At 44.6% G+C, this 23,992-nt stretch overlaps 2 protein-coding genes across 3 annotated transcripts in view; one reads left to right on the top strand and one right to left on the bottom strand.

Moving 5' to 3' along the window:
* Positions 1 to 23,992, top strand: part of immp2l (inner mitochondrial membrane peptidase subunit 2) — a 149,509-nt gene that overhangs the window by 106,959 nt on the left and 18,558 nt on the right.
* On the bottom strand, positions 537 to 22,253 carry LOC111952460 (leucine-rich repeat neuronal protein 3). 2 transcript variants are annotated; one of them, XR_011474215.1, is made up of 3 exons: positions 21,876 to 22,253; positions 3,760 to 9,066; positions 537 to 3,593 (listed from the first exon to the last, which is right to left on the bottom strand). XR_011474215.1 is itself a non-coding variant. In XM_023971140.2 (2 exons), the coding sequence occupies exon 2, from the start codon at positions 8,687 to 8,689 to the stop codon at positions 6,578 to 6,580; it is 2,112 nt and encodes a 703-aa protein (XP_023826908.1). In that variant the 5' UTR covers positions 8,690 to 9,066; positions 21,876 to 22,253; the 3' UTR covers positions 537 to 6,577. The 2 variants fall into 2 exon arrangements, 1 of the variants encoding a protein (XP_023826908.1); XM_023971140.2 differs by having other exon boundaries at positions 537 to 9,066.

Raw genomic sequence — 23,992 nt, forward strand, 5'->3', positions numbered from 1 at the left:
AGATGTTCGACGAGCAGGTGTCCACATACTTTTGGTCATGTAGTGTATCTCCATGAAAAGCATAAAGCTCTGAATTCCCCTTGCATAGAATTTGTTGTCTTCAATTACAACATCCCGATTGCAGATATGCAATCAACTCAACACTGTCTTGTCCTGCTTGGGAGATTATATTAAAAATGACAATGAATTACTTTATATGTGGAGGTAGAAAAAGGACTTACTAATTTTCCCAGATCTGCCCATGGATATCATAATTCATTTGCAGTATATCATATGCTGCCTATTTGTCATACACAATGTTATACACATATTTCCCTGAGAGAATGATCAGTGGGTTAATCATATCTACATAAGAGGAATGCCCATCAGTGTGTGTACGGTTAGTGTTGAGGTATTGGGTGATTTAACACTCATAACACACCCCCGTCGGAACAAGATTAACTTAATTTACAGAGAAGTATGGCACTTACGCCCCCCCCCCCCCCCRCCCCCSTTGATTGATACTGGTGTGCCGCAGACATTAATATCAAAAGCTGTTGAACATGTTATTATGACACTGTAGTGTAGGAGTTTATTGTTGGAAACAGTTTATCAGTTTAACAGTTAAAATTAGGGTTGCAAAATGACAGGAACTTTCAATATATTCCCTGGGTCTTACAGAAATCCTGCTTAAAATAAAAAATAAAAATAAAAAAAACAGACGAACGGAGGAATGAAGAATATGTGATGAAACCTCAGTGGAGATCCTGTCAGTTCTTCTCCTTTCAAGTAAGCTACCCGAATGAACCGGGGAATATTAATACAGACCCAAGATCTCCCAACAAGCATTCTTATCTTATCTCGTTGTGCAATTATCTCTCTTTGCCAGTAAATTAAAATAAAAAACATACACACATCTCTAATACCTACAGCAGTGTAGTTGTACCACTTTCTAGATATCAAACTTGTTCCTCGTCTGTCCTGTCCCTTCTGATTTATGGCCCTTGTCGGTGTTGTGTATTTTCCGCCAAGATAGAACTMCCAAAGGGGGCGGGGTCACAATCTACTGTAGAGATAGTCTGCAGAGTTCTGTCATGCTATCCAGGTCTGTGCCCAAACAGTTAGAGCTTCTACTTCTAAAAATCCACCTTTCCAGAAATAAGTCTCTCACTGTTGCCGCTTGTTATAGACCCCCCCTCAGCCCCCAGCTGTGCCCTGGACTCCATATGCGAGTTGATTGCCCCCCATTTATCTTCAGAGTTCGTACTGTTAGGCGACCTAAACTGGGATATGCTTAACACCCCTTGCCATTCTACAATCTAAGCTAAATGCCCTCAATCTCACACAAATCTTCAAGGAACCTACCAGGTACAACTCCAAATCCGTAAACTCGGGCACCCTCATAGATGTCATCCTGACCAACCTGCCCTCTAAATACACCTCTGCTGTCTTCAATCAGGATCTCAGCGATCACTGCCTGTGTCTGTAATGGGTCCACTGTCAAATGCTCCCTAAAACACTTCAGCGAGCAGGCCTTTCTAATCGACCTAGCCTGGGTATCCTGGAAGGATATTGACCTCGTCCCGTCAGTAGAGGATGCCTGGTTATAAAAGTGCTTCTTTCCTCACCATCTTAAATAAGCATGCCCCATTCAAAAAATGGAACTAAGAACAGATATAGCCCTTGGTTCACTCCAGACTTGACTGCCCTTGACCAGCACAAAAACATCCTGTGGCGTTCTGCATTAGCATCGAATAGCCCCCGAGAAATGCAACTTTTCAGGAATGTTAGGAACCAATATACACAGTCAGTTAGGAAAGCAAAGGCTAGCTTTTTCAAACAGAAATTTGCATCCTGTAGTACGAATTCCAAAAAGTTTTGGGACACTGTAAAGTCCATGGAGAATAAGAGCACCCCCTCCCAGCTGGGCTAGGAAACACTGTCACCACCGATAAATTCACGATAATCGAGAATTTCAATAGCATTTTTCTACGGCTGGCCATGCTTTCCACCTGGCTAACCCTACCCCACACAGCAACTTGCCCAAGCCCCCACCCCCCCGCTTCTCCTTCACCCAAATCCAGATCGCTGATGTCCTGACAGAGTTACAGAATCTGGACCCCTACAAATCAGCAGGGCTAGACAATCTGGACAGGCTCTTTCTAAAATGATCCACCGCAATTGTTGCAACCCCTATTACTAGCCTGTTCAACCTCTCTTTCGTATCGTCAGAGATCCCTAAAGATTGGAAAGCTGCCGCGGTCATCCCCCTCTTCAAAGGGAGTGACACTCTAGACCCAAACTGTTACAGACCTATATCCATCTGCCTTTCTAAAGTCTTCGAAAGCCAAGTTAACGAACAGATCACAAACCTTTTCGAATCCCACCGTACCTTCTCTGCTATGAAATCTGGTTTCCGAGCTGGTCATGGGTGCACCTCAGCCACGCTCAAGGTCCTAAACGATATCATAACTGCCATCGACAAAAGACAGTACTGTGCAGCCGTCTTCATCTACCTGGCCAAGGCTTTCGACTCTGTCAATCACCGCATTCTTACCGGCAGACTCAACAGCCTTGGTTTCTCAAATGACTGCCTCGCCTGGTTCACCAACTACTTCTCTGAGTTCAGTGTGTCAAATCTGAGGACCTGTTGTCCGGACCTCTGGCAGTCTCTATGGGGGTGCCACAGGGTTCAATTCTCGGGCCGACTCTTTTCTCTGTATATATCAATGATGTCGCTCTTGCTGCTGGTGATTCTCTGATCCACCTCTACGCAGATGACACCATTCTGTATACATCTGGCCCTTCCTTGGACACAAACAAACCTCCAAACGAGCTTCAACGCCATGCAACACTCCTTCCGTGGCCTCCAACTGCTCTTAAATGCTTGTAAAACGAAATGCACACTCTTCAACCGATCGCTGCCCGCACCCGCCCGCCTGACTAGCATCACTACTCTGGACGGTTCTGAGTTAGAATATGTGGACAACTACAAATACGTAGGTGTCTGATTAGACTGTAAACTCTCCTTCCAGACTCACATTAAGCATCTCCAATCCAAAATTAAATCTAGAATCGGCTTCCTATTTCGCAACAAAGCCTCCTTCACTCATGCTGCTAAACATACCCTCGTAAAACTGACAATCCTACAGATCCTTGACTTCGGTGATGTCATTTACAAAATAGTCTCCAACACTCTACTCAGCAAATTAGATGTAGTCTATCACAGTGCCATCCGTTTTGTCACCAAAGCCCCATATACTACCCACCCCTTCGACCTGTATGCTCTCGTTGGCTGGCCCTCGCCAAACCCACTGGTTCCAGGTCATCTATAAGTCTTTGCTAGGTAAAGCCCTGCCTTATCTCAGCTCACTGGTCACCAAGGCAACACCCACCCGTAGCACGCGCTCCAACAGGTATATTTCACTGGTCATCCCCAAAGCCAACCCGCCTTTCCTACCAGTTCTCTGCTGCCAATGACTGGAACGAATTACAAAAATCACTGAAGCTTTAGACTTATATCTCCCTCACTAACTTTAAGCATCAGATGCCAGAGCAGCTTACCGATCACTGCACCTGTACACAGCCCATCTYTAAATAGACAATCCAAATACCTCATCCCCAATATTGTTATATATTTTTGCTCTTTGCACCCCAGTATCTCTACTTGCACATCATCATCTACACATCTATCACTCCASTGTTAATGCTAAATTGTAATTGTTTCGCCACTATAGCCTATTTATTGCCTTACCTCCCTAATCTCAGTACATTTGCCACACTGTATATAGATTTTTCTATTGTGTTATCAGCTGCCAACGGAAGCCAGGCTTCCACAAAAAATGGACCAAGAAGAAAAAAAAGTATTCTCTCTGTGTTTCATAATTTTCCTTTACTTCACTGAATGTATCTCACCAGAGAAGGTATCCAAGCAAGCGAAACAGCGCCCTTCTGTCTATGTATCTGTAGGACATCTATCTGATGTTGTCTGGTCCAAAAGAATGACATTATTGCCGCCCGTAGCATTGTATGCAAGAGAAGCCAGCAAGCATTTGGCCTCCCTTGATAAAAAAAAAGAATAGCCAATCAGCTCAACTGTGAATGGTCTTGGCGCACCCAAAAAAATAGTCAAGAGAAGCCAGTATGGATTTGGCTTCACTCCGATCACATCGCATCAAGAACATACGTAACTGACAGAAACTTGTTATGCATCTCGTTGTGTTGATGTGCTCCGGTAGCTAGCTAGCTAAAATGATCCCTTTCCTATATCAGCCAGGGAAGGAGATAGGGATTTGGACTTGGGGTTTTACTTAATTCTCCGTACTGGCCAATGATTATAACGGCAATTCTGACCCAACCATGAATTTATACAWTGTTGTGCCCCTGGCCTGAGAGGATGGAAGTTCAATATGTAACTAGATGTAGAAGGCTAATGTTAACTAGCTAATGTTGCCCATGAAGGGAAGTRAGGCTAGCGAGCAAGCTTTTTAGAACGCTAGCCTAGGGCAACAACAAATGAAAGCGTGTACTGTATGAGTGATAGATGGTTTCTTCAACATGAAAAAATCTAATCAAAGAGATGGCGTTGGCGAGTCAACATGTTTTTTCTACTTGCACGAACGCACACACACACGCAGAAATAAAAACCATGGACAGCCACATCATATTTCGCTTATGTTGATTGGAATAAATTGTTTTTGGAATCATTTAGTTGTCACTGTATTTGACTAAGCGTAGGTGGTTTGATAATGTTGAAATTAAAATGGTGCTGGAATAGTGGAGGCAGCTCTGGTTTTCTTTGCAACTTGCGGTAACTCTCCGTGGTTCTAAGTCAATAGTTGTTTGTTTAGTGGTCCGAAAATGTCTGAAACATTAACTTGCTTGGCCATGCAGTAGGTCATGTAATTGTTTGTTACATGCAGTATGCTTTGTGGACTTCACCGGACAGAGGTTGCTCTCCAGTTTTGTGATTAAACAAAGGTGTGGTTGAATTTATTCTGCCATTTTGTCTTATTGTCTTGGCCTTAGGCCTATATATCACGGTCGCAAGGCATATGAACTAACAGGTTATAGAGCAAACAACACAATTATCACAACATTGGTTGCATTATGGCTTTTTTTCTGGCTTGGCTTCCCCAGTGATTTTACCCACGCACCACTACTGGCCCTAGTAGGCACTTTGTCCTCATTTTGCACTCCATTTGTCTCCTTCCCCTCTCGGTGGGTCGGTTCAATGTGAAGTGCTTAGCAAATTAGCTAGAGAGTTGCTGAGCTGTTCTTGTAATGGCGTCTGTGTTTCACCAGGGTCATGGAGGGAAGGGGAGCACTGCACTGCGCTCAGGGGCTAGCAGCCTCCAAGTTTCTTGCTGACCTATTCACTACCTGCGCTCTAATGGGTCATATTTTAGGTCCTGTGGCGTTGACAAATGGCACCACTCTAAAAGCCCTGTCCAAGGTGCTGAAACTCAGTTGATATATGGTGGAGTCCCTCTGATAAATGCCCCCCATCAGTCCGCATGTGTCGCCTATTCATCACCTCTGTGAGGTTTGTGTTAGGAATCCATATTGGATTTTTAATGAAAGAGAATATAATGCAGTTCAAAGTCAATGGGTTTTTCTGATGCCGCYCACACACACACACACAGAGTACAGTGTGTGTATACACACACACACACAGTACAGTACAGTGTGTATACACACACACACTCCTACTCCCAGGTCATTGACAAAACACGTCCTCCTGCCTGAGATTGCATTTTGGTAACAATGTTAAAATGTCCGCCTTCAAGGGCAGTCCCAGTAATTGTGTTTGTCTACATCACTCTGTTTTCCTCTTGCAATGTTTAGACCGTGACATGGAAAGATTTATGGGACTCATATTTATGAATTATAACATTTTCCATTTCACGGACAACTGAATGTTACTGTTGAAGGGAGCTTAGATTGTTTACTTTCAGAGTATCCCAATATCGTATTCAGATTGTCCTAAGCAAATCATCCTTGAAGTTGGGTCTTTCATAATTACAATTACAATGTACTGTTTTTAATGAAAAACGTGATCATAAAATTGTTTACATCATATACACTGTTATTGTCTACTAATCTAACACGTTTTTCCATTATAAACTGTATATGAGCGGTATTTCTTAATGATGATCCTTGAGTGTTGATTAAACAGCACAGGAAATATTCCTCATTGTGGACCACAAAGACATCTCCACAAMGCGTTATAWAGCACAAAGCCATAACAGAGAGAGACAACAGTCTTTGWGTTCTGCTTTATTCCAGTTGCACTTCATGAATGACAGACCAGTAGCCACCTATATCACAATCTAGATACCGGTCTGTGAAAGTTTTTGCCGCAACGACACAATTTTGTTGTATAAAATAGTCTATGGGTCAGAGTTTAGCTGGTTAAATATTTAAGCGGGAGGGCTCCGGCTTCTGATTCCATCCTGTTCCAGGAGTTTCAGAACGCGGTGTCCTGTCATTGTCACGAAATGAGGGGGCACGAATCAACATAGTTCTGTGTCCATCACTATTTCACCTTGTTTAAAATCCAGAACATCAATTTTCCTTCTCAAGGACGTTTCTTACATTACATGGAGTTTTCTGGCAAGTCTATCACTGTCGCCCTCACCTTGACTCCAGCCACACAGAGTTCCGTGAGAGAAGAGGCGGAGCCGGGGCGGGTGCTAGGACTGAGCAATGACTGAGATTGGTCCACCATCAACTTCCTGTAAAAGTGTTGGCTTTGCAGAGATGTGTATATGAGAGAGCAAGCCACAGCGACCACAATGAATAGCACAGCACAGGCAGCCATCACCACTGTGTCCCACGTTTCCCTGCTCTCCACGGGGTGAGCCAGTCCRTTTGTGGTGACGTTGACACAGTCCCTGTTGTGTCCGAGTTGCATGCTCATGACTTCCACACAAACCCGGTACTGGGTGGAGGGGTTCAGGTGGGTGAGACGGTACTCCTTCACATCGGATGGTACTCTCGCAGTGTGTGCCATGGAGGGGTGCTTAGCATTTGCCACTGTGAACCACTTTATATTGGATACAAGACCACCGTAAGTATTATCCCAAGACACTGAAACAGAGTTGGGCTGCACTGATCTAACGTATATATGTAAAGCATTAACAGAAGGATGTGGAAAGTATTTGTCAACCACCACCAACACAGACTTAAGGTCTGCGCCAACAAGATTGTGAGCGACACAGGTGTACAGTCCTGCCTCGCGCTCAGTAGTGTCATAGATTTCAAAGGTCCCCTCTGGATGCATGTAGTGCTTATCAGACACACTGTTGGGCAGGACTCTGTCCCCAGAGGGGGTGACCCAGTAGATCTCTGGCTCTGGCTCTCCAAATGCCCGGCAGTGCAGCGTCACCAAGCTCCCTCTCCCGACCATGACTCGATCTGGAAGGCTCCCAGGCGAGATGAGTGGGAGGCAGATCTCGGTCATCTCCCGGAAGTGAACCTGACGGACGTGCTGGCCCTGGTACTCAGGCGGCTCCACGCAGAGGAGGGAATTGGGCTCCATGAAGCGTACTCCGGTCCGATTCATGTTGATCCAGCGGATGACGCAGTCACAGCGAATGGGGTTGCTGTGCATGCTGACCTCGCGCAGGTTGGGCAGGGAGTCCACAGTGCCGCGGTGCAGAGCACTGAGGGCGTTGCTGTTCAGCATCAGCGTCTCAAGTCTCGGCAGCTTGTGGAAGGCGTTGGGATGGATGTAGGACAGCTTTGGGTTGTTGGTGGCCTCTATCTTGGTCAGCTCTGGGAGGTTGTTCAGGGCGAAGCTGTCAATGGACACCAGTGCAGGCATGCTGTTGATGCCCAGCTCTTTGAGATGGAACATGTCCACAAAATCCCCTCTCTGAATCCGCTCAATGGGGTTCTTGTTGAGATCCAGAAACTTCAGGTTCTTGGCTTTCTTCAGAGCAGCCCGGGGGACTCTGACAAACAGGTTGTCGAAAAACGAGATGCTCTCCAGATTGTCGAGGCCGACCAGAGTGTCGTCCGGGATTTCAGACATATTCATCCTGGCCAGAACCAAGCTGCGTAGGTTGACCAGGGGCTTAAAGTTCATGTCTGACAATTGGACGATGGGGTTCTCCCCAATCATCAGGATCTCCAGGCGGGGTAGCGGCTGGAACCATTCCCTGCTGATGCCCCTCAGACGGTTGGAGTTGAGATGGAGCCGCAGGAGCCTCCCCAGCCCCTGGAAGGCCCCAGGACTGATGGAGGAGATCAGGTTGTGGTTGATGTAGAACTCCTGGAGGTTGGGCAGGGACGGGAGACAGTTATCTGATAAGGCTGGAACCCAGTTCTCTTCCATGTGCAGTGACAGCAGATGGGGAAGAGGACCCAGACGGACATCGCTCACAGAGGATATGTTATTCTGGGATAAGTCTATATCTGTGACATTAGCCAGGTAATCCAAAGGTTTRTCGACGCTGATGATATTGTTGGTCTGTAACAATAGCACCTGTGTGTCTGAGGGAAGTTTCTCTGGCAGTGTCGATAGGCCTAAATCATTACAGTCCACCGTGGGAGCCTCTGTATAAATAGAGCTGGGAGAGAACCAGGGTCGTATCTCACACCGGCACAATGCAGGGCAATGAGCAGTGCCCCCCTCTGAGGCCAGAACAAAGGCAGTCAGAGCTAGCTCCGCTAACAGACAAGCCACAAACGCAGTCTCCTTCATCTTGGCCCACTATTCCCTTCAGATAGTAATTGGTCCTTATGGAGTCTGCCGTTAGCACTGTTAACTTCACAAATAAAGGCTCATTTGTTACCGCGGCCCGACAGAGCAGATGTCTGCTGTCACCTGGTCCCCAAAGCTTTGGRCCTGTTGTAGTCGTTTCGTCCTTGGCAGAGAGGAGAGGAGCAACCTTTCAATGTACCCTGCTCCAGGTTGTCAGGCAAGCWGGATGTGTGAAGGTCAATGTATCCTTCAGAGGGCCGGTCGGTGAAGCGAAGGAACGGTTGAGGAGGAACGCTCTGGCTTGGGCTGGGGATGGATCACTCTGTCTTCCATCATTGTTATCCTCAATCACTGTCGCTCCTCGTGTCAATTTCCATCTGGGGAGYAAATGGACAGAAAAAATGAACTCCAGTACAACAAGGCATTATTCAGAGACTGAGGCATGTATTGACATTCAGGAATATTGACACATTCTGTGCTCATTTGATTTTATTGCTGTCACTTTGCCATCAAAATTAGAAGTTATGGTTGACTTGACCTATATATATATATATATATAATATATATATATATTATTTGACAAGTTGGAGACTAATAATGGGTGCGTTCCAAATGGCACCATTATTCCKTATATAGTGCACTACTTTTGACCAGAGCGTTATGGGCCCGAGTCAAAAGTCGTACACTACAGGGAWTATGGTTATATTTGGAATGCACTCAATATCACTGAAGGGCAAGAGATCTGCTGGAGGATCAGAATTTTAAAACAGCGATTCATATCTTGCTCACAGCAGTAAAACAACCCTCCCCCAGTTTTACCATACTCCCCAATTAGCTGAGTTTCTCTCTGCCATGAATATATTAACTATTCACATGCACACATCAACTCTCTCTCTCTGTTACACACAACCACCCATGGAGAAGGTGGTAGCTGCAGCTCAGTGTGGCGACCGGAGTACAGCATGGGTGTGTGGAAAGGAAAGGAAAGTAGTGGGTGTGTGGAAAGGAAAGTAGTGGGTGTGTGGAAAGGAAAGTAGTGGGTGTGTGGGAAGGAAAGTAGTGGGTGTGTGGAAAGGAAAGTAGTGGGTGTGTGGAAAGGAAAGTAGTGGGTGTGTGGAAAGGAAAGTAGTGGGTGTGTGGAAAGGAAAGTAGTGGGTGTGCAGGGAAAGGAAAGTAGTGGGGTGCGGAAAGGAAAGTAGTGGGTGTGCGGAAAGGAAAGTAGGGTGTGCGGAAAGGAAAGTAGTGGGTGTGTGGAAAGGTTAGACGGTTTTGATTGAGCTGTGTTTTTTCCCTTCTGTTTCTTACCGCACAACTACCGAAGGGGCACTGTCTCCCGTTGTTGRTGCCATTCATGCCCTCCCCATTGAGTAGACTGTATGTGCATATATCCAGGTGACATCTAGATGGTTTTCAATATTAGTTATTTCTTGTGTAGGCTGCTATTCTACTTGAAATCAAATCATGGGAYGGGAAAAAAATTGCCACGTTAGCTACCGCCGGCGACACGGTRGTGTCAGGTCTCCGATTGGCAGGCATGTCCATACAACACTGGTGTACTGGTCGTGCAGCCCAGTCAGCCATGCAAAACGGTCTTGAGAAGCAACAAATCTGCCCAATTAGCTGACCTCAAGGCATTTCAGATTCTGCCAAAATAGCTCCGAAGCTTGCCACAGGTCTTGTTCTGTGACTCTTCTTCCCTCTTGCATATTTATGATGAGTTGAATCAAATTGTTCCCACAGGTGACAGGTCTGTGCCGGGTTTTGCTTGTGTCGACTGCACATATTGATGTTTTGATTAAGTTAGGACCTTGAGGGCAGAAGCCTAAGGCTCTGTGGGCCATGGTAGAGGAAGCTGTCTATAAGGCTATAAGAGCAAGGCTGCTGATGAAGACGCACAATGACCGAGCGTGCCTATATTAGCTTGTTTATGGCAGTCAGTCAACACACGCAGGTGGAACCAAGTGGTGGAAGATTTTTTTGGTGCCTCATGGTCTCCTGCTCAGTCATCTGTGTAGGACCTGTGTACAGKTTTTGTCCAAGCTGCTCTATGTCTGATATGATACAACATGTTGAATATTCACACACATTTGGTGTTTTATTTCAACGCTTTTTATGTTAAGTGTTGAAAGAAATACTAAGAGACAGTGAGCGAGTTAAGTGTGGTAATGCTAGCTATCATTTGCAATGACCYTTTTCAGACTCCTTTGTTATGGTTTTGTGAAAGGAAATGGTTTCATTGGAAACTCCTTGGTTAACTAAGAGTCGACTGACTCTAGGGAGGCTCACACAAGGCTAATTGAAGTACTCCTGTTTGCTTCCGCGACGCTCACGAGCATTTCCCGGTTATTAATGAAATCTGGAATCCGTAGCGGTGAAACTGCCACGCCCYTTTGTGGTATTACAACAACAAAGACGTTACTTCAAACAGTGAACGCTGTTTTTTTCCCCTCTCTGACATCATTGCACACGCGATAGAACAGCAGAGTATGTACCGCCATTTTTTTTTTTTTTTTACCTCGAGCTGGATGCTCATTTCCTCAAAAACAAAACAAATGCGCCTGGGGCTGTTTTACATACCTTCCACTCTCAATTAGATGAAATGGAGGTTTGAGTGTGTGTTATATACTCTTCCATCATGATGTAGCTAACACTGCTTGCTTGTGTTTTTACACTGGTGATAACACCATGCACTTGTATAACGTATTGTCTAGTTATTTATCGTATTTAGCTCCCTTAGTGATTTCACTTGTGGTTTGTTTAATACAATATGCTGCAGTTTCAAGATGCAGTAGTTTCAAGATGCAACGGCAGAACACTTATTTAATGTACCTCTTTTCGCTCTCGCTCTCTCTCTCGCTCYCTCTCTCTCTGAATTGCTGTGATATGTGATGACATTGCCTCTCTGAATTGCTGCGATTACATTGCCCTCGTCCCAGAATCGGTTTCAGCAGATCAAACACAGTAAAGAAATACCAGGTTTTTTAACAGTGCATGGAAGTARGAGTTGTGGCCATGAGGTTGTGGTAACAGGAAACAATTGATTGTGCGAAGAATTCCCGCACCATTTGTGGTGCGGGAACAGAGGGAAAAGTCCACTCACCGCATGCCAGTTAGTAGAGAGTGCATTGCATTACCAAGTACCAAATGCTGCAGTTAGGCACAGTGCAAAGGCAGCATTCTTTAAATAAACGTCAACTCTACCAAAATACAGCACACTTACAAAAATCCCTTCAAAAACTACAAAAATTGAATTGTGTTTGTTACTTATAAAATGGAGAAGAATATGTTCTAATAATAAATGCCATTTATCAGACACTTTTATCCATCCATTTTTACGTATGGGTGGTTACTGGGAATCGAACCCATTACCCTGGCGTTACAAGCACAATGCTCTACCAATTGATCTACAAATTACGACAACAATGTGTGAGGTTGCTAGCATGCTAACAAAGAATACCTAGGAAAGCATTATAGCTATATAAAAGCTATCTACCTCACACAAATATGATTGTACTATATTTAACCCTGCTAGGTTGCATGCCACAGCATTTTTAAGTGCTGAATATTGACATTCTCCAAATGGATTATGGGTGTATGGCAGAAAGGAAGGGGGGTTGAGATGTACCTAAAATATTGATGTACCTTTTCACACAGTGAAACAGGCTCTGTACTGTGAGGCCACAGTGCAGTGAATTCCTTCCATCCACCTCCTTATGTGGTAAACATCTCATAAAGTGGTCCCATTCCACCATGTTTTATTCACCATCCATTCAGGCAAGCAGTGATGAGGAGCAGGTTGCAGTGACAGGGGTTATGATAAACAGTATGCCAAGGGGATCAGGTCATGTGAACATTTAAGTGTAAGGATTTTTCCATAATATCTTTGTGTTATTATCTAGCCCCCTTGAGAATGGATTTATCACATTATAAGACCAAAAGACAGAGTCACCAAACTGGCTATGTGACTGCAACTCCCCTCCTCTAATATACTACCAATTAGCTACAGTGCCTTCAGGAAGTATTCATAGCCCTTGACTTATTACACATGTTGTTGTGTTACAGCCTGAATTCAAAATGAATTTAATACACACAATACCCCATAATGACAAAGTGAAAATATGTTTTTAGAAACATTTGCACTTTTACTGAACATGAAATACAGAAATATCTGTATTCACACCCGAGTCAATACAAGTTAGGATCACCTTTGGAGGTGATTACAGCTGTGAGTCTTTCTGGGCTTTGCACACCTGGATTGTACAATATTGCACTTTTTTCTTTAAAGTATTCAAGATCTGTCAAGTTGGTTGTTGATCATTGCTAGACAGCCATCTTTCAGTTTTACTTCAGTGATTTATTGCAAACAGGATGCATGTTTTGGAATATTGGTATTCCGTACAGGCTTCCTTCTTTTCACACTGTCATTAAAGTGCATTTGGAAAGTTTTCAGACGCCTTGACTTTTTCCACATTTTGTTACGTTAGCCTTCTTCTAAAACAATAATTGATAATATAAAAAACATAAATCTACATGCAATACCCCATAATGACAAAGTGAAAACAGGTTTATAATTTTTTGCAAAGTTATTCAAAATAATAAACAGAAATACCTTATTAACATAAATATTCAGACCCTTTGCTATGAGATTCTAAATTGAGCTCAGGTGCATCCTGTTTCCATTGGTCCTCCTTGATGTTTCTATAACTTGATTGGAGTCCACCTGTGGTACATTCAATTGATTGGACATGATTTGGAAAGGCACACACCTGTCTATATAAGGTCCCATAGTTGACAGTGCATGTCAGAGCAATAACCTAGCCACAACGTCGAAGGAATTGTCGGTAGAGCTCCGAAACAGGAATGTTTCGAGGCACAGATCTGGGGAAGGGTACGCACAGCCAAACTGAACAGTCGGGGGAGAAGGGCATTGGTCAGGGAGGTGACCAAGAAGCCGATGGTCACTCTGAGAGAGCTCCAGAGTTCCTCTGTGGGGATGTGAGACCCTTCCAGAAGGACAACCATCTCTGCAGCACTCCGCCAATCAGGCCTTTATGGTAGAGTGGCCAGACGGAGATCACTCCTCAGTAAAAGGCACGAGAGCCCACTTGGAGTTTGCCGAAAGGCACCTACAGGACTGACCATGAGAAACAAGATTCTCTAGTCTGATGAAGCCAAGATTGAACTCTTTAGCCTGAATGCCAAGTGTCACGTCTGGAGGAAACCTGGCACCATCCCTATGGTGAAGCATGGTGGTGGCAGTATCATTCTTTGGAGATGTTCTTCAGCAGCAGGGACTGGGAGACTAGTCAGGATTGACGGAAAGATAAACAGAGCAAAGTACAAAGAAATCTTTGATGAAAACATGCTCCATAGCGCTCAGGATCTCAGACTGTGGCGCAGGTTCACCTTCCAACAGGACAACGACCCTAAGCACACAGCCAAGACAACGCAGGAGTGGCTTCGGGTCGTGTCCTTCAGTGGCCCAGCCAGAGCCCGGACTTAATCTCGATCGAATATCTCTGGAGAGACCTGGAAATAGCTGTGCAGCGACGCTCCTCATCCAGGCTGACATAGCTTGAGAGGATCTGCATAGAAGAATGGGAGAAACTCCCCAAATACAGGTGTAGCGTCATACCCAAGAAGACTTGAGGCTGTAATCGCTGCCAAAGGTGCTTCAAAAAAGTACTGAGTAAAGGGTCTGAATACTTATGTAAATGTGATAATTATTATTATTTAACTTTTTTACATTTGCAAAAATTTRAAAAAAAATGTTTTTGCTTTGTCATTATGGGGAATTGTGTGTAAATTGTGTGTAGATTTTTTAAAGAAAAAAAAAGATTTAATCCATTTTTGAATAAGGCTGTAACGTAACAAAATGTGGGAAAAGGGGAGTCTCAATGTGAATGCACTGTATGTTAGTATTGTGGAGTAACTACAATGTTGTTGATCCATCCTCAGTTTTCTCCAGTCATTAAAGATTGGCCTCATGGTGAAATCCCTGAGTGGTTTCCTTCCACTCCGGCAACTGCGTTAGGAAAGGCGCCTGTATGTTTGTAGTGACTGGGTGTATTGATACACCATCCAAAGTGTAATTAATAACTTCACCATGCTCAAAGGGATATTCAATACACCCATATATATATATATATATATATATATATATTATTTTTTTTATTTTATTTTTTATCTACCAATAGGTACCCTTCTTTGCAAAGCATTGGAAAACGTCCCTGATCTTTGATGTTGAATCTGTGTTTGAAATTCACTGCTGGACTGAGGGTYTCTTACATTTAATTGTATGTGTGGGGTGCAGAGATGAGGCAGTCATTGAAAAACCATGTTAAACAATATAATTGCACACATAGTGAGTCCATGCAACATATTATGTGACTTGTTAAGCACATTTTTACTCCTGAACATATTTAGGCTTGCCATAACAAAGCGGTTGATACGTACTAATTCAAGACATTTCAGCTTTTCATTTTGTAAAACTGTCTAAAAACAATTCCAGTTTGACATTATGGGGTATTGTGTGTACTGTAGGCTAGTGACATTTTTAATTCAGTCTGTAACACAACAAAATGTGGAAAGTCAAGGGGTGTGAATACTTTCTGAAGACACTGTATATCCCAGCTGGGAGCCTGTTTGTGGTCTTTCCATCGGCAGACCATGCCCTCTGTTGTTCTGTGTTACACAGTCGACCAGCCGCTCGGTCATACCCTTCCCACCTCTCTGCACCCAAGGGAATTATTGATCCCTCTCCATCTCTCAGCACCTCTCTGTTGTGTAGGATGTTAGAGTCTTAACTACATCAAGAGGCCACAGCCTGGCCGTGTGCATGCTGCTGAGGCCTCGGGGTGGGAGGGGAGGTGGGGTGAGGGAAATGGAGTGAGCTAAGTGCCCCTCCTGTCTATGGCCCCCACCCCCATGTCTTTTCATTGATTAACCATTAAATCTGTCCAAGCTAAAACTGTGTTCCTTTAACGTGACCTGCTCCCTTGTGTTTCCGTATAGTGCTACCTGCTACAATATCACAGCCTGCTATGTAGCCCAAGTCAACAACAACAAATAATGTTTTGCCTGCGCAGCCCGCCATGAAAACCTGCATTAGCTATGCTAGAAATGTGCCTGTCATTAGCATTAGCAGTATGACTACATTTATTAGGCCAGCCTATTGTGTGGTACCCATGCATAATGTAATCTGGAGAGGAGAGCTTCCCTCTTACATCTGCTCAACACCGCCTGCAAATAATCAGCAAGTCAACAATTCATTAGGGATCGATGTTAAGCTGTCAGCTCCCCACGGCGTCCTACCAGCCCTTTCCTCCTACCTACCCACCCCATCTCCTGTGGTCTACTGCCACACACAAGCATGTGCGTGCACACACCAGACACACACACAAGTAACTGCCTGTTATTTGTATGTATAAACCATAATCAATAAGTTTTGTTTGGTGCAATGAACTAGCCACATGTACATTTTTCACTTTGGATTAAGCTATCAGTATGACCGATCATTGCATTAATACCTAATGTAATACATTAACTGGAAATGCTTGGGGTGTTAGATGTCACCATTCCCTTTCCACAGGCCCAGGTAGGACTTGCTCTGCTGCTCTGACTGAAAAATGCATGGCGGTTCAGAATCCGAGTCATACTTGCTGGGAATGAGTTTTCCCAGTGTATCAAATCAATCTTTGTTTAGCCCATGAATCCATGTGCTACGGTATATTGATATACTCATAGTGGGGATTTTGTAGGATAGGTAGGTCGTGTGGCTTGGTTTCCATTTGGCTCTTTTCTTTATTAAGCAAGGAGGTTTTCATAAATCAATTGATTGTTTTTGCGCTAGCCTAAATCTGTCTTTGGCTCTGACAAGGCATGGTACAGATGTCGGATCTTAACTTGATCAATCTTTTGTCGTGGAAAATGTTCCTGCGCATCAGGAAATTCAAATGAGCCTCATGAAACCCACAGTTCTCTTTCTATCCATGTGGGGGCAGTCTAGTCATTCGGACCAGTGGAGCCATATTTGTTCATATTCTGTAGTCTATCCYTTGTCACGTAATGAAAGTTGTGAAAATCGATGATAGGCTACTGTTTGTGTTTCCCTGGCTGAGTTGATGAGGTGATTATTTTTTAGGAATCAACTGTAAAATAATACATTTAAAAAAAAAAAATAGTTAAATCGTGGCCTGGGGCGCACATACACTGAGTGTACAAAACATTAGGAACACCTTGCTAATATTGAGTTGCATCCTTTTTGCCCTCAGAACAGCCTCAATTCGTCGGGGCATTGGGCTCTACAAGGTGTCGAAAGCGTTCCACAGGGGTGCTGGCCCATGTTGACTCCAATGCTTCCCACAGTTGTGTCAAGTTGACTGGATGTCCTTTGGGTGGTGGACTATTCTTGATACACACGGGAAACTGTTGAGCGTGAGAAACCCAGCAGCGTTGCAGTTCTTGACACACTCAATCCGGTGCACCTGGCATCTACTACCATACCCCGTTCAAAGGCACGTAAATATTTTGCCTTGCCCATTCACCCTCTGAATTGCACACATTCACAATCCAAGTCTCAATTGTCTCAAGGCTTAAAAATKWTTTTTTAACTTGTCTCCTCCCCTTCATCTACACTGATTTGAAGTGGATTTAACAGGTGACATCAATAAGGGATCATAGCTTTCACCTGGATTCCCCTGGTCAGTCCATGTCATGGAAAGAGCAGGTCTTCCTAAAGTTTTGTCCGCTCAGTGTATAGGCCCACACCGTTCTGGCTCAAATAACTCATTCCCCCCGATTTGACTAGATTTAGTTACACATTTCAAATATGGACAGTCCAGGGAAATTTTACCCCCGATCTTGATAAGAAATGACCATACCAGACACTTTCATTTTAGGCTGTGGCTGAGGATCCAACTTTTTCAGGATCTTAGTCTTCTGGACAAAAAGATCCGGAGCTTCCAGAAGCTTCTGCGCATGTGTACACGTCGAGAACAGGCTACTCAGACGAATGGTGCTTGTTTTAATACATTTAGGCCAAAGCCGAATCAATGTCTGCAAGATCACATAATGATAGTGTTCTACATTACAGAACCGAATATAATAGCATAGTATAGCACCGCATTCAAACGAATGTTAATTCTTCAAGTTTTACCGGTGAAACTTTAATACATTATCTGCATACAGTGCATTTGGATTCCGAAAGTATTGTTACGTTACCGCCTTATTCTAGAATGGATTAAATTCATTTTTTTCTCATCAATCTACACAAAATATCCCATAATGAGAAAGCAAAAAAAAACAGAAATGCCTTTTTCACAAATATTCTGATCCTTTGTTTCTATTGATCCTCCTTGAGATGTTTCTACAACTTAGAGTCCACTTGTGGTAAATTCAATTGATTGGACATAATTTGGAAAGGCACACCTGTCTATATAAGGTCCCACAGTTGACAGTGCATGTCAGAGCAATAACCAAGCCATGAGGTCGAAGGAATTGTTCGTAGAGCTTCGAGACAGGATTGTGTCAATGTACAGATCTGGGGAAGGGTACCAAAAAATGTCTACAGCATTGAAGATCTCAAAGAAGACAGTGGCCTCCATCATTCTTAAATGGAAGAAGTTTGGAACCACCAAGACTCTTCCTAGAGCTGGCGTCTGGAGGAAACCTGGCACCATCCCATCGGTGAAGCATGGTGGTGGCAGCATCATGCTGTGGGGATGTTTTTCAGCGGCCGGGACTGGGAGACTAGTCAGGATCGAGGGAAAGATGAACGGAGCAAAGTAAAGAGAGATCTTGATGAAAACCTGCTCCAGAGCGCTTAGGACRTCAGACTGGGGGCGAAGGTTCACCTTCCAAACAGGACAACGACCGTAACCACACTGCCAAGACAACGCATTAGTGGCTTCGGGACAAGTCTCTGAATGCCCTTGAGTGGCCCAGCCAGAGACTGGAATTGAACCCGATCGAACATCTTTGGAGAGACCTGAAAATAGCTGTGCAGTGACGCTCCCCATCGAACCTGAGAGAGCTTGAGAGGATCTGCCCAAATACATGTGTGCCAAGCTTGTAGCATCATATCCAAGAATACTCAAGACTGTAATTGCTGCCAAAGGTGCTTCAACAAAGTATAGAGTAAAGGGTCTGAATACTTATGTAAATGMSATATTTCAGTAATTTCTTTCTTAAAACCAGTTTTTGCGTTGTCATTATAGGGTATTGTGTGTAGATTGAGGACATTTTTGAATAAGGCTGTAACGTAACAAAACGTGGAAAAAGTCAAGGMGTCTGAATACTTTCCGAAGGCACTGTAGTAAACATTTGATTTCAATCAGTTTGATGGGGACATGCATTTAGATCTTGAGTTATAGTGTTGTGAATGATGTAGSCTACAGTGAGATATATTTTAGAGCAAATGGTGATAGCAAACTGTAGCATAGCCTCCCTGTGTATTTGGCTTAGTGGCACGCGCTGTTAAGTTTTGGCCACGAGAGAGAAATGCTGTGGTTTTTTTTTGTCTTACAGTAACATTATACTATGCTATTATACCGTATTTGGTTCTGTTATGTAGAATACTGTGATCGTTATGTGATTGTGATCTTGCAGACATTGATTCAGCTGTGATGTAAATAATTAAACAAATTAAACAAGCACTATTCGTCTGAGTAACCTGTTCTCTACGCGTAAAGTAGGGAATATACACATCCGCTCATGCGCATAAGCTTCAGGAATAAACGTRGTGGCTGCGGTTCCGACTTTTCCGCGATCTTTAGTCCCGAAAAAGTTGGATCCGCAGCCACGCCGTTTATTTTAAAGACAGTTGTATTTATCGGATAACATAAATAAGGACGGCTCAGTTGGTAGAGCATGGTGCTTGCAACGCCAGGGATTTGGGTTCGATTCCCAAGGGGGACCGGTAAGGGAAAATGTAAATAAATTAAGTCACTTTGGATAAGAGTATCTGCTAAATGACACACAAAAAAAAGTTAAATAACAGTAGGCTACACCAACATGAGTTTCCATTTATATAAAGTATCAAAACGATTGCCTAGCACTGAGAGCGAACTCATGATGCTCGGAGCCAAAGCATGCTGCAAAGACCACTCCTCTACGGCAGTTCATAATGCTCTAGCAAGCCGTGAGCATACTTGATGATAGAAGGTTGGTTCGTAATGGCCTCACCAAATCATAGCCTAGGTACGGTACTACATTGTACAGCCTTCAAACACTGCTTCCAGCTGCCCCCTGGCGGCGAATTCTAAATATAAATTCAAAATCCTCCTGCTGCAGGATTGTTTTCCTCCTGCAACGAAATGGGTCAAATTAAGACCTGACATCTGTAGGCTACACAGGAGTTTGAGGTTTGCATGTGGATCTCAAGTCAAGATTCCAGTAACAAATTGAAACTGCTTGTCATAAATAATTCATGTCTCATAGTAATGCCATTTCACGTCATTTCAATTAGCCTGCATTTTATGTTTGTGATAAACTCAATATACAGTAGTGTCTATTGAGAGATGCAACCATTACCGCCATTATTCTATCATGGAATGGTGTTGCGTGCGAGGTACAGTATCTTGTAGCAACCTATTTATCCCATTCATTCACTTGTTTCTGTGCAGCCTGACACTCGGATAGTGTTTTGCTTTAGTGCTGTCTGTTAAGACTGACATCAGAGATTGACCGTGTACACTTTTACTTTTTTTCTCACACGTGTAAAGCACTAGTATTGCGTTCTCTTGTGGATTCATCTCCCCACCAGTCTACATAGAGAACCTTGGGAAAGCAGGATGGCCATAGAGGACTACTGTATGACGAATGCTTCTTTAAATGAATGCAGAGCCAGGATATTCAGCGTGATGTTGGTGCATTTTTTGCATTTTTATGCATGATTAGGCTAATTCTGACCCCATTTAGTAGCTAATGTTGTGACAGTGCTGAATGAGGTCTGCTGCTCCCTAAAGATGCCTCAGTATGATGTTGTTTAATTATGAACAAGCCCTAAATACAGCCAGAGTGATGGGAGATGGAGAGAGAACGAGAGAGAGGGGGGAAAGAGAGTGGGAGAGAGATGGAGATGGAGGGGGGAGAGTGTGCCGTTCTGGTAAATTAGGCAGGCAGTGGTGGGAATGTCTTTTCCTATGGTTAGAGGAGTACTCCCAGCACTCCAGCCCCCCGCCTCATATTGACCTGCCTCACCTGGATTCCTTAGACGCTAAGAAATCCTAAATAAATCTTCATAGAAATCCTATATCTTCCTCCTCTTGGCACACACAGCCAAATAGTGTTTAACTTTAGACACATCCAGTATTTATGTGTTATGATYTGCTTTCACTGAAAACGGAGGGGGTTCTATTTTACCTCAGGCTTATTACTGGTTTACCTCGTTAAATTCTGGTATTTTCTACTGACGGCAGATTCCCTGTCTTGTCTTCCTATCTGTTCAAGCCCTGGCGGACACACAGAGGCTAGTATACTTCAGGGCTGTTCTTTTTCTCAAATGTACCTGTAGAGCGATGCTYCCGAGAGAACACCACGTCCATTCTGCTCCAGCCTGAAACCCACATCTGTCTCATTGCTTTCAAAATACACCAGAAAAAAAAACGTCACCAGAAGGGAAAGCCCGACGCAAATAACAGGTAGTTCCCTCTCTAAAACCTCTGCAACGCCTACATATTCATCCAAACCGTGCATAAAGTATCAACAACAAAAGCCTGTGTTGGACTGAGCAGCTTTCTCTGTCCTCATCCTCCCCCTCAGCCAATCCCCCTCAGCCAAGCCTCCCCCTCAGCCAAGCCTCCCCCTCAGCCAAGCCTCCCACATAACTATAGGCTGTGCCCTCTGCCTTCTCTGCTGCAAACTCCCTCCACACTCAAGGACTACCGCAGTGCCACACTGAAAACCAGACCTCTGTCGTCTCCCCCCCCCCCCCCCCCCCCCCCCCACCCCCCCCCCCCCCCACCCCCCCCCCCCCACCCCCCCCCCCCCCCCCCCCCCCCCCCCCCCCCCACCCCCCCCCATACTTTTGGGCGCGCCCCCCCCCCCCCCCCCCCCCAAACCCCCCCCCACAACAGCCCAACCCCACCGCCCCCCCAAAAACCACCCCCCCCTCCCCCCCCCCCCCCCCCCCCCAAACCAACCACATATGACTCATACACATAGGCGAGAGAGATTAGTAACTTACCAGCGGGAGTGAGCCCCCTCACATACTGTATTGAGCGGCAGCAGGTATTCACCTCATGGCTGGGACCCATGTTTTAGAGCAGCAGTCCAGCGTGACACCGTGAGACTCAGACTCACAGACGGTTTTTCACGTGTATTTCCAAGTCCAATAGTCTTCTTCTCCTTTCGTTGCGAGAGAGGCAGAGGGAAAAAGAGAGAAACAGGAGAGGGAGGGAGAGATGGGTAGCTCCAGCTCTGATGCTGTTCCACTGTGTGTGTGTGTGAGAGAGAGAGAGAGAGAGGGAGGCTCTGTTAAAGATGCTGGGTACAGAGCAGAGCGATGGGGCGGGCGCTGTTCCCTGTCTATACCTCCGTTTCTCCATCGCAGTTAGAGAGCAGATCACTCAGCTGATCAACCATCACTCTGCCCCGCTGCTGCCAGCTCCAGCGTCATTAATAACAGAAACGTTTTGGAACGAACAGCTCACTGAAGACGGGACGTTCGGGTATTCGTGCGGCTGAGTCTGTTTCTGCGATCACGTGGACTCTTAAAAATGTGATAAAACTTTGTTGCTCCTTGCTGAAACAAGCAAGGTGTTGTAGCAAACAAGTCTTTAGTTGCCATGTGTTGTAGTGTTGTAGCAAACAAGTCTTTAGTTGCAACACCACCCTCCCTGCAGCAGAATGGAAAGAACAGGCTTGGAACCTCTAACCCTGGCAATTTGACTGGTAAAATCCTTGTGCGGGCCTCCTAAGAGAACTTCAGAACCCCTAAGTTCAAACAGTGTAAACTTAAACGACTAAAGCCAGATATATAAGGTACACTACATGACCAAAAGTATGTGGACTGCTCGTCGAACATCTTATTCCAAACTCATGGGAATAACTCATTAATATGGAGTTGGTCTCCCCTTTGCTGCTATAACAGCCTCCACTCTTCTGGGAAAGCTTTTCACTAGATGTTGGAACATTGTTGCGGGGACTTGCTTCCCTTCAGCCACAAGAGCATTAGTGAGGTTGGGCACTGATGTTGGGCACTGATGTTGGGCACTGATGTTGGGCGATTAGGTCTGACTCGCAGTTGGCGTTACAATTCACTCCAAAGGTGTTTGATGGGGTTGAGGTCAGGGCTCTGTACAGGCCAGTCAAGTTCTTCCACACCGATCTCAACAAACCATTTATGTATGGACCTCACCTTATTCAAACTGTTGCCAGAAAGTTGGAAGCACAGAATCGTCTAGAATGTCGTTGTGTGCTGTAGCGTTTAGATTTGCCTTCACTGAATTTAGGGGCCTAGACCGAACCATGAAAAACTGCCCCAGAACATTATTCCTCCTCCACCAAACTTTTCAGTTGGCACTATGCATTCGGGCAGGTAGGGTTCTCCTGGCATCCGCCCAAACCAGATTTGTCCGTCGGACTGACAGATGGTGAAGCGTGATTAATCTCTCCAGTGAACGTGTTTCCACTGCTCCAGAGTCCAATGGCAACGAGCTTTACACCACTCCAGCCGACGCTTGGCATTGTGCATGGTGATCTTAGGGTTGTGTGCAGAAATTGGCTTCAGCATGTAGAAAAATCACTACACCGCCAAGATGGGGGCCTCTAAAATAATCTAAAAAATTCAGTCATGCCGACCTCGCCAATTGCCAAGCCCCATGCCACGGCCACCACCTAAGCTCCTTTTCGWTCCAGAAAAAACCCTGGATACAATGGCTGCCTGGTATTGTGATGCAATCATTGTCATGGTAATGTTGAATGTTTTTTCAATTGATGTTAACTGATGTGGCTTATGCAATGGAATGTATTTTTTTGTAATGTCAGTTGAGTTGAATCAACACAGCACATATTGATCGATACACTTCCTGCTTTGATCCTCGCAGTGGCTGCCAGTCCACACATTATATTATCATTGACTTGAGTAGGGATACCCGTTCTATTCATTCTATTTCTATGGCAGCACATGCAGTCAGGAGAGGAGAAAATGTGCTTAAAACAGATGTTATGTATAACTATTTTCTTGTGTTGCTTTTCGAACGGTTATTACGTTGACCGTGGTCATTTGGCTGGCCAATTACCGTCATCCAAAAATCCATGACCGTCACAGCCCTAATACACACACACACACACACACACACA

This window comes from Salvelinus sp. IW2-2015, linkage group LG26 (assembly GCF_002910315.2).
Source record: "Salvelinus sp. IW2-2015 linkage group LG26, ASM291031v2, whole genome shotgun sequence".
Taxonomy (NCBI): domain Eukaryota; kingdom Metazoa; phylum Chordata; class Actinopteri; order Salmoniformes; family Salmonidae; genus Salvelinus; species Salvelinus sp. IW2-2015.